The 10509-nt window shown below is 40.8% G+C and overlaps 1 protein-coding gene across 9 annotated transcripts in view; it reads right to left on the bottom strand.

The window, feature by feature from the left end:
* Positions 1-1352: 1352 nt before the first annotated feature.
* DTNA (dystrobrevin alpha) overlaps positions 1353-10509 on the bottom strand; it is a 223337-nt gene continuing 214180 nt past the window's right edge. For all 9 annotated transcript variants that reach the window (XM_058041024.1, XM_058041015.1, XM_058041043.1 and 6 more), the window contains one exon: positions 1353-4876. Coding sequence is in view for 1 of the 9 variants with exons in the window: in XM_058041084.1 (XP_057897067.1) it covers positions 4721-4876 (156 nt within the window). In the remaining 8 variants the exon portion in view is untranslated. The remainder of the gene's footprint in view (positions 4877-10509) is intronic.

Genomic DNA, 10509 nt, shown 5'->3' with positions numbered 1-10509 from the left:
TATTTTCCTTGCAAAAAGCAGTTAGAGTAACCAAGAGGCAAAGAGAAAAACAGCCCTTGCCTATAAATTAGTTTTCAGTGGCTCCTTTGTTCCCCAGGGGCCATAGACTTGATTGTGGGTTAGGAAGCAACACAGCAATTTGGGATTATGCATGGATAAAACAGGGTTATCCTCATGAGTTTATATGTCATCATACATTACAGTCTTGTGGATATGAATTTGGACTGGGATTGTGGAGGCGAAGTCCAGCAGATCTGGCAAACAATTTACAGTGTGAAATGGTCATCTTTATTGAAGAATGTCCACGTGTAGACAGGAGAATTAGGGCAAATAAACCCTGGTGATTTATAGGTTATCACAGCAGCCAGGGCTGAAGGAGGCAGCAGACTGGGCTTTATCTGCTTCCCAACACACCGGGGTATCTGCTAAGTACAGAGAGAGCATTTTTGGTTTGCTGCTTTCCATCTGACAGACCCTTCCCTGCTGTAGCTCACGGGGCAGCTAACAATTGTGAGTGCACAGCTGGGGATATTTGGGATGTCAGTGACACACTCTGGGACAGCAGCTGCAGCGCAGATGGGAGGGGCTGCCACCACACTCAGCTGCACCACTGGCCACTCCAGATGTTGCCACGTCCCGATGAGGCAGCCCCAAGCACTGCATCAGAACACAAACTTGCTGCTTTAAGTGTGAGCTCTTGCTTTGCAACTCCATGCTCTTTCAGGTCAGCAACCAGTTGCAATTACCAACAACTACAAGGAAAGACATCTTAAAAGAGTAATTGGAAAAACAGACTTTGTGCTCATCTGCAACAGAAGAACGTGTGACTGTGAATGGTAAAGCCATTTAAACGTGCCTGTTCCAATGTCTTTTTCCTTCTAAGGCCAGAGAAACACAGTGGTTAAGAAAAAAATTACACTATTGCAGATAGTTTAGGTTCCGGTTCCTGAGAACCATGTACCACCTTCTAAGTTTGTACCAGGCACCTTGTCAGGCCCTGATGTCATTGCTTATGCTCATTTTCATTGCTGCTAAGGGGAATCAGGGGCAGGTGTTTTACAGATGGGGAACTTCATTTTCAGGTTGTGGAACTGCTAAAGATACATAGAATTAAGAAAGGAAGAAAGAAGAAACTGCTTGGGCCACTGAAAAGCAGGTGCTGCTCAGTACCAAGTTCAAAGTGCTGTGGAAGGTGGTGGAGGGGGTTCTGTCATGACATGGTGGAGGAGACAAAGACTAATTGCTGCACCACAGGGACACACTTTCCTTCTCTACTGGAAAAAATGCTGTTTGGGCTCCATGAAACAGCACATTGAAAACGAAAATAAGCCACAAATACGATGCTCCATAAATTCCTTTTAAAAATCTTTTTAATGAAGAAATAATTCCATTCCAAAATATAGACACACAATTAAATAGTTTAATCACTTCAAAATATAACATGTCCCCAGTAGGTTCCAACACACACACACAAAACAATACTGAACAGCAATACAAAAACCCCATACAATAGCAGTTCTGTTACAATACCAATGAATATCGTGACATTTTTAGTGTCTCTGCATCTGTCTCAAGTGGTGTCAAGTACAGTGTTTTAAAAATGCGTTGCAGTTAGTAGCCTCAAGATGTAACTCTTCGTACTTTTTTTTTGTTGTTTTTTGGTTCAAAGGTAAAAATGCCCTTTATTCTTCAGGACACTGTGGAGTGCTTGTTGTTCACAGCTCCGTCTGCTGAATTGAACCAGTGTGATCACAGCAACCCGAGGTTGCAATATTTACAAGGTCTATCTACAGTAATTGCCAAGAACCAATAAGAATGGGAGAAGGTGACGACCGAAAGTAAAGGCGGACACACTTATGATAAATTATGATGCAACAATTTGGCTCATGCATATAAGAAAATACATATTATATCACAACAAAGGCCACACACCTTTTTATGCAGTTTAGTTAACATTACTACTTACAGACAACCCATTCTCCACCTTCGCTTTGGACATTCAAGGACCCTATATATCTTCACATCCCTGTCTCCTGATTCCAAACCACTGGTTTTCCTCCAGTGACAGCAAAACCACCCGGAGCTTTGATGGTTGTGGCGGGCCATGGGTAATTAAGAAAAGGGCCGTACCAGGGACCTCTTCTGTAACTCTGTTTGTTTTAATGACCGCAAGCCACAACCAAAATAATAGTCAACAAACAGACAAAGACCAGCTGGGTGAAAATGCAGCCAGCTTAACAGTTGGGAAAATGCTTAAAATAGACATTTGCAGAGCTAAGTAAGAGGTGCTTCATCTCAGAGCTCCAGGGCATAAGGGACCCAGAACTCCTAAGGGATCACCCTGTTGACACCAGCCTAAAAGAAAGGTGCTTGATTAATCAACTTCAGTTCTTACTCCTGGTTCAGAAGCTCTTGCACTGGATTTAGGCTAGTGCATCTATTTTAAGCGTAGTAACAATGAGCACGCGGACATTGAGGTGATGAGAGGGATCTATTACTTTGGGCACAGTTAAACATGACATGGGTTGAATTAATCAGCCATTGCACATAGCAGTGCTCTAGCTTGTTTTCTCCCTGTTCAGGAAATGCTTGCCTGGAGTCCTGAGCTGACAGCAATGTCTACAGGTTCACTGGAGTAGCTTAAAACATGGAGTGCTAGGCACTAGTGGAGGCTAACTCATTCCTGAGAGGAGGCTGGAGGAGGGGACAGTGGAGGATATGGTGCCTGCCTTGCCAGGATGGCACATACCCAGGAGCAAAGACCAGTGACTGCAAAAATGAAAAGCTTACATGAAGATATCTGGATCCCTTAGTATGCATTTGGATGTCTGAGAGCAAGCCCAGGTATGCAAGGATATACAGACAAGAGATCTGCATACACAATAAAATGATATGAAAGTGAAATGGCAGCAGCTCTTCCATACAGATACTCATTCCCTAACACATAGTGCCCAGGGAAACAGCCACGAGCCTGGAGAATGCATGCAAACAAGTGGACTTACTGGGTCGAGCTACATTGCAATCTCATGTAAACACGGCAGCACACATCCACGTCACCATGAAAGCAAGGACAGACAAGCCACGGTAACCTGCTTTAGATGGGTATCTCATCACTTGCTGTAGGCAAACTGTGCTGGTGTGAAATATCTGTATGAAACACCACTGTGTTCAGGGCTGTTAGACAGTGTCACTTCAGGTCAGCCAGGCACTGGAAGCCCAGTCTTGCATTAGGGCAGTAAAGTTACCTTGGCACAGAGGCGGCCCTGAGCTAACACTGCACAGCTCAGGTGGCCAGCATGGAACACCTCCTGGTGTCCCTGCCCTGCTGCTGCTCCAGCTGTCCCTGGCCTGGCTCTGGTTCCTCTGCATGGCAGTGCCATGTGCCACGGAGGTGCCACCTTTGTTTGGGAGCAGGGTGCTCTGGGGAGCAGTTGATGCTAGTTTGTGTCAATGCCCGCTCAGGAGTATCTGTAGGTTTGTGGTCACAGCAGAGCAAACACTTTTTAGCCAGCAGCCTCACTGCCTAACCTTGCCTAATGGCCACGTCAGTCTCCTTTCTCCTGAAATGCCTTGATACTGGAAAAATACTAAACTGGACGAAACATTCTGTAACTGTATGCCTGTCCTTTTGCAAGAACCCACTGCTCTTCTTGTGCTTTTCACTGAGCGCTATTTCTCCATCCAGCTCTGAAAGAGTCTCACCACACATTTCCAAGAGGGCATGCAGAACATCTGGTGGCTGGCTAAGGCAGTACACATTCGGAAATCAAAAGGAAACAGTTGCAAGCGCACTTTAAGCCTGTACATTTAAAGCTGAAGGCCTCGAAAATAACATAATGGTAGGGGGCGGGGAGGAAGAGGAGGGGCAGAGAGATGGAAAGAGCTGGTTTGTTGAACACATGCTTACTAAAGCTAAAACATCAATGAAACAATACCATGGAGGATTATACGTAACATCAGTCAGTTCAGGGATCTTATGGCACCTGTGGTTTATAAACAGCTTTAGCAACGAGTATTTCAAAACATAGTTCACAGTTTTAAGAAGATCTGTGCTGATTTAAAAACTAGATTCTATATCATTTGAATGTCACCTTTTGTATATGATATCTATTTGGAAAAAAAATATTTACACTAACTTCTATGGCTGATTTGTTAGACTATTTTGAAAGAAACATTCCTAAGTTACACATTAGCCCTAAATTAGAGAAGTTTATTATTATTATTAATTATATTGTTATTATTTTAGTACATTTTGCATAAGCCTTAATTTAAAGACTTGCAAACAAATTGCAAATATAGTCTGGTACTTTGTTTTTTGGGCTACTAGATATATACACTCAGGAGTATCATCGTTCAGTGTTAAATGCATAATTGTCGCTTTTTATTTCTCCCGTGGAAAAAAAAAATGTACAGTGTATAGTAAACCAATCTACTAAAATCTTAAAGTATTCAGAAATCAAATTTCTAACTATAAACAGTATTGTCATTGTAAACTGAACAGGTTCAATATCATGTGCAAAGGGTTCACGTGAGTTATTAACAGCGCCGCCGTGTGTGACAGCAGCACGTGCGTCAGTCTGTTTGCTTCGCCAGTAATGAGCCATGTTACAGAAGATGTAGCTAATATAAGTTAGCTTTAAACAAAAGTCTTGTTGTCAAAAAACACACATCTACAAACTACAACTCTTAGAACAAAAGTACTGTGCTACAGTCCTCAGAATTAGTTATGTGATTTTTTCGTCAAGAGACGCTGCACCTCTTGGTTCCACTCTTCTGTGAAGTTCGCAGCTGAGTTTTCTTCATCATCTGTCCGAAAGCAGCTCTCCTCATCATCAGTTCTCACGTAGCTTTCATTGTCTGTCTGACTGCAGCTTCCCTGTTGAGAAACATTTATGGAAGGTTTTTAAAGAATTTATGGAAGATTTTTTTTTTAAAGAGTGCTAGTTTAACATGCTGCATTCATGCAGGCAGAGCAAGTAAAGCCTCTGACTGCTGCTTCATTGAGAGAAAAAGGAAGCTGGCCAACTCCTGTGGTTATCCCTCAAGGAGTTAAAAAAGGAAAAAAGCCATTCTACCTAGGTGAGCTATAGGTATCTGAGCTGTAAATAGAAACTTACAGGCCACGTGGGAAGTTGGAAAATTCCCTTGTCATGGGCAAGAAGACAAGGGAAGTTTCCTGCTCTGTTGCTGCCTGCTCTGCTGTGGGACCTAGAGGAAACTCAGTCTGCACTGACACAGACTTGCAGCGTTCCCATTTTCCCTTCCACTTTCCCCTTCCAGCTCACTCTATAAATAGACTATTGAAAGTGAAACCATGGTTCATCCACCTTGTGCAGTGTTCAGCCACTTGATTTACAGCCACTCACCATCATGAGCCTCCCCTCACATGTAAATATCTTGTATGTTTTACTGTGTCTAAGAAAACCTCTAGTTACTTAAAAGGATGATTCTGGGTGCTACAGCTCATGAACAGCCTAGTCCACTGGTGCACAGTGCTCCTCTGTATGCTGAAGCATCAGTGAGTATGTTGAATTCCTACAGAGTATGTTAAATTCCTACAGAAGAGGCATCGAGTTTTAGATGGTCATGGAAAATGCTTGATAGGTTACTGCTGCTTCTTCTCAGAACAATGTCAGGATCTACAGACAGGCAATAGTGCAAACTTCTGCTTCTGGAACATTTCTTGTAAGGGCACTGTTTACACACTTGACCCTTCCTAAGTAAAGGAACTCATTCATTTTTCTTTTGAACTACCTTAGAGAGAAAACCAATCTGCATTGCATGAGATACAATAATCACAGCATAATATACCACTCCCCACACACAAATTCTTTCCTACTCCACTCAGGCATAAAGCTGGCCTAAAAGATGGGAGATGAAATGCAAATTACTCTGGCAAAAATAGTTAAATTAAATCTGATGAATGAAGAAAGGTCAGGTAGTTTAGTTTGCTGCTTCCCCTTCCTGAGACCATTTGATTGTCTTAATTATTCAAGCACAAACACTTCCACCCCATTCCTTAATACCTAAGCATGCCAAATGGTATCATGATCTTAATTTAGTGTCTCCTTGTGTCAGATGGTTACAAAAGACAAGCATTAACATTTTGTTGATAAATGCAAAGGAAACCTGCAGTGCAAGTCTAGTGAGAGTTTAATAAAAAATTTCTGAGGTACATCTTAAATGATATCTTCTAAAAATCAGACAGGCACCTGTACTTAAGTCTGCAAACTAATTTGGTAATCTTAGCAAAGGAACGCTTTGCTCTTCACAATTCAGACAAAAAAATGCAAATCAAAGGCATGGAAGAGGTCAGTTCTCAGCTGTCTGAGACTGACTTTTACTGAATCAGCTTCAGGGTTATGTAAATAATAGTATCCTTTAAGGTGGAAAAGATTATTCAGACCAGCCATTAACCCAGCACTGCCAAGCATCACCACTAAACCATGTCCCCAAGTGCCACATCCACACGCCTTTCAAATATCTCCAGGGATGGTGACTCAACCACTTCCTTGGGCAGCCTGTTCCAATGCTTGGCAACCCTTTTGGTGACAACGTTTTTCCTAATATACAAAAATATAGGAACGTGTCATATTTCGTGATGGTACCATTATAAACCACAAGAGTAAAATAAGAGTGGCTTGTGAAACATGGGATGCATTAAGACACATTGACAGCAATGCTAAATATTTGGGTTTGCTTCCTATTTTCTGGATAAATTACTTCCCTTTGGTGGATTGTGGGAAGGGTTATTCTAAATTCTCCCCAGGCTTCTCTCTGTTTCACAGCCAGGACAGACATATTTTCCTACAGGGATAGAGATATTTTCCTACAAGAGATAATGAGTACTAATGAACATCAGAGCTCTAAGTTCACTGCAACATTTTGGAAGTGCCAAAATTAATTCCAATTTAAGATTCTTACGATTTGTCATTATATAAAACTGTTTCTAGACCTCTTCTTTTACTTAATCCACAGCTTCTTTTCTGTTACTTGCCATTCAGTGATTTTTCAAAAAACATCCTTATCACTTGTGTAATTTTAGAACTGAATTCACAAATTTAAGCTCCTTCTTCCCTGATAACTTGGTCACAGTTTTTTCACAGTGTTTTTTACACCTACATGCTAAGAAGAGGAGGACTTAGGGAGAAAAATAAACCAAAAAGAAAACCAAAACATAGCTGAGTGAATATAGCAGACATTTTTGAAAATTACTGTGCTGTTATCCTCCTGTTATTTTCAAATGGAATGGTCCAGATAATGCTGGCTTTTATGTATTTGCTCAAGAAAAAACCAAAAAAGACTGGACTAGACTGACCACACTCTCCCTTGGGTTTTATCACCTGACGTCTGATGTGTTCTTAATCTCTGCTGGGAAACATGAAAACAGAGGTTCAAAAAAAAATGGCAAGAGATGAGAAAAAGAGGAAAATGTTACTCAACATGAATTCTGCCCTGGAAAAACAGTCAAATTGAATACAAGGTATTTTTAAAGAATACATTCATATAAAACACTTGAGAGGATTTGGGGTCTTAGTGTTTGAAAAAAAATCCACCTGTTTCAATAGAAACCATTCAGTCACTTCTACAATGGAAAATGTCTCCCCAAGACACCCAAAGCCTCAGATCCCACAACAGTTCATGTTACAAGGTTTTGAGAGAGTGGGAATGGAACTCAATCTTTAACTGAAATTATTAAATTTTGTCAAGAGAGGGAAAATCACAGTCAAAATCTGAGAACAAAATCTTCAATAAAGCCTCCTCTCTGCACTCCCTCTCAGTGGATGCCTTAGGTCTGATTTCTATTAGCTTTTCACACCTTCTCCCCTGTTTTAATAATGCACGTACATGAATTAGGCATGACCAATTCAAATGTGTGCCAGCACTAAGAAAGCACAGCTTTAGAAAAATCTAGGAAATTGTAGGTCTCGTGAGGACATGTCCACTGCATGAGTCAACTGCAACTAATTGAAAATGACAACTTCTCAACCAGTCTCTGAAATGCAAGATTTCTGCTCCCATTGGCTGCCCTTGGCAAAAAACCAAATGCTATCAAGGGGATAAAGGTAAAATAATATCAGAGTTTCACCTAATGTCAAGATCTACCTAGTACCTGCTGAGAACAAGCTCAAATTCACTCTGCTTCTTTACTAAAAATAAAACAAGCATATTTAACATAAAAAGTAAATTGAAAACACAATTAAATTATTTTCTATCTATTACTGGAATTACTTGTTCTCTTGGGAATTTGTTATATACTAGATGCTATTTCAAATCAATTCTGGAAAATTGTACACAGCACTTTAAAAGATGCAAATAGATTGCAAAAATCATCAATCAAATAACATCAACTTCAGATGAATGAGGAAATGAACAAAACTCTGTGGCTGGCCATCAGCAGCAATATCACAAGGAGCTACAATAAACTGATCTAATTTCCCCCCCCCCCCCCCTTTTTTTTTTTTATTTTAATAAGCACAAACATAATACTGGTGTGAGAAAGTCTGCTGACTTTCTACTTCCTATGGCCACCTAGGGCCATATCAGCTGTATTGGTATCACTATTGAATGAATAAGGGCTTAGAAATAAAAATATCCATGTAGCTTCTAAGCTTCAAGCAAGAACCCAATGGAAACTACAAAAGCACTTTAGATACTATGAGTGGCATAAACTATTTTGAAGTTATTTTTCCAGTGCTGTGAAAGGTAAGTACCAAATAAAATATACAAGATATAACAGACTTCCATATTCACAACAGAGTGAATCTTGAGAAGATTCACTTACCATATGAAGATGGATTTATCATAATGCACCATAATGCATTTTGTTCTTGTGGATATAGGTGAAGTGCCAAGTCCACCAGTTTTGGATGCCCATTTCTGTAGGGTTGGGCTTTTCTAGCTCCTGGGAATGTTACACTCTTTGGTACTGGCCAGAGGGCTACCCTGGGAGCTATGAAGAATTTCACTATCAAAATCTTTCTTTTTGACAAGGTTTCAAATCATTCAGGAGATGAGACAGTATCTCAGTCTCAGATATCTGCTAATTCGAGACGGGATACAGATTTTCAAGAAAGCCAGGCTTCCAGGGCAGTAGGTTTCCCCACATCACTATGTTAACACTACTTCCCAAAAAAAAAGGAAACCTTATATAGAATTGTCTGAGTTTTGTAATTCTAATTAAAAAGGTTTTTTTCATTTATTATTGCAAATTGTAATTATATTCACTTATATACAAAATTTCCACTATATACATTGTTATACATACAAATTGTTGTTGAAGTATCTACTTTCCTTTCACATGACCGGATCTAAAACTGACAAATGCACCAAAACAGAGTAAGGAAACTTATTCTGCCGGCAGTAAATGTTTAGGGAACTTTACATGGCTCATGTTTTTAACAAGACTACTGAGAAAATGAATGTAATCCGAGGAGCAATGTTAGGAGAATTTTTATGAGCAGTTATTTGGTGTTTATAGTACTCTGGGTATTGCAGTTTATTTGCTTTTCACATCCAGTAATTCTGCTTCAGCTGCAAGAGACACTAAGACAGATGCCTTGGAAATACCCTTTAGCAGCTGCTTTCACAAGGTACACATTTTAACAGTCAAATTTCACTGTCATCAGAAGACACAAACCCCTTGAATCAGGGTCAGGTTTTACCATCAAAACTGCCATATAAATGAGGAGGTCTAGGATAAAACATGACGCACAAAATTTAACAATGTGAGTTCCTGTTAGAGCTGGCACAGGCCAGTTCACTGGTTTTGCTCATCTGAACATGACTCTGCCCAAGCTCCAGTGTCCATTTGATTGTTGACCTCTGCTTGCTTTCAGCTCTGGCTTTGAGGAAGAGGCTCAGTCTGCAGACCGGAATCAGATCCCTATTCTGATTTCTCCTCCCTTTCCATCCCCATCATCCCATGGTTCAGAGTCTCAGCAGGATGGACAGCACTATCTCACTGCCATCTTCACAGCTGGGCACTGCACTCTCCTGGAGAGCCAGAAATGCAGAGTCCATGGCTTCAGATGAGGCAAGAAGAAATGCATGGTCTCCCATTTCCTGGGCAAATGTTCAGAGTTACAGGCTACTTCACAAAAATAGATGTTGTCTGTCTTCCTGAGGAAAAACACAATTGCTGAACTTGGCAGTAACCTCAGTGCTGCAACTGTGAGGTTGGCACATGTAAGAAACATGCCCTCAATATGGTGATGCCTTGTTGGGGCTACCTAGAAACAGAGGTCAGGCAAAACTAAGGGAATAAAAAGCTGTTATGTTTATTGAAGTGCCTTCAGGTACATTTCAGGCAGATTAAGCCCTCCAGGGCTATACCCAAAAAATGGATGACGGGTCATGAGTTTTCACACTTTTATAAGTGTGGTCCATTTGCAAATTGGGTGTTAATTTTCCAATTACAGCTTCAGGTAATGAAGTCATTTACCCCAAGTTTGCTCAGCCCCAACTCACTTCTGTTTACATCCTTGGGGCCTGAGGCAGTGAGGTGTC

This window comes from Melospiza georgiana, chromosome 1 (assembly GCF_028018845.1).
Source record: "Melospiza georgiana isolate bMelGeo1 chromosome 1, bMelGeo1.pri, whole genome shotgun sequence".
NCBI classification, from domain to species: Eukaryota; Metazoa; Chordata; class Aves; order Passeriformes; family Passerellidae; genus Melospiza; species Melospiza georgiana.
Note: the sequence above shows the minus strand (reverse complement) of the source record. Positions and strands in the feature narration are given on the sequence as shown.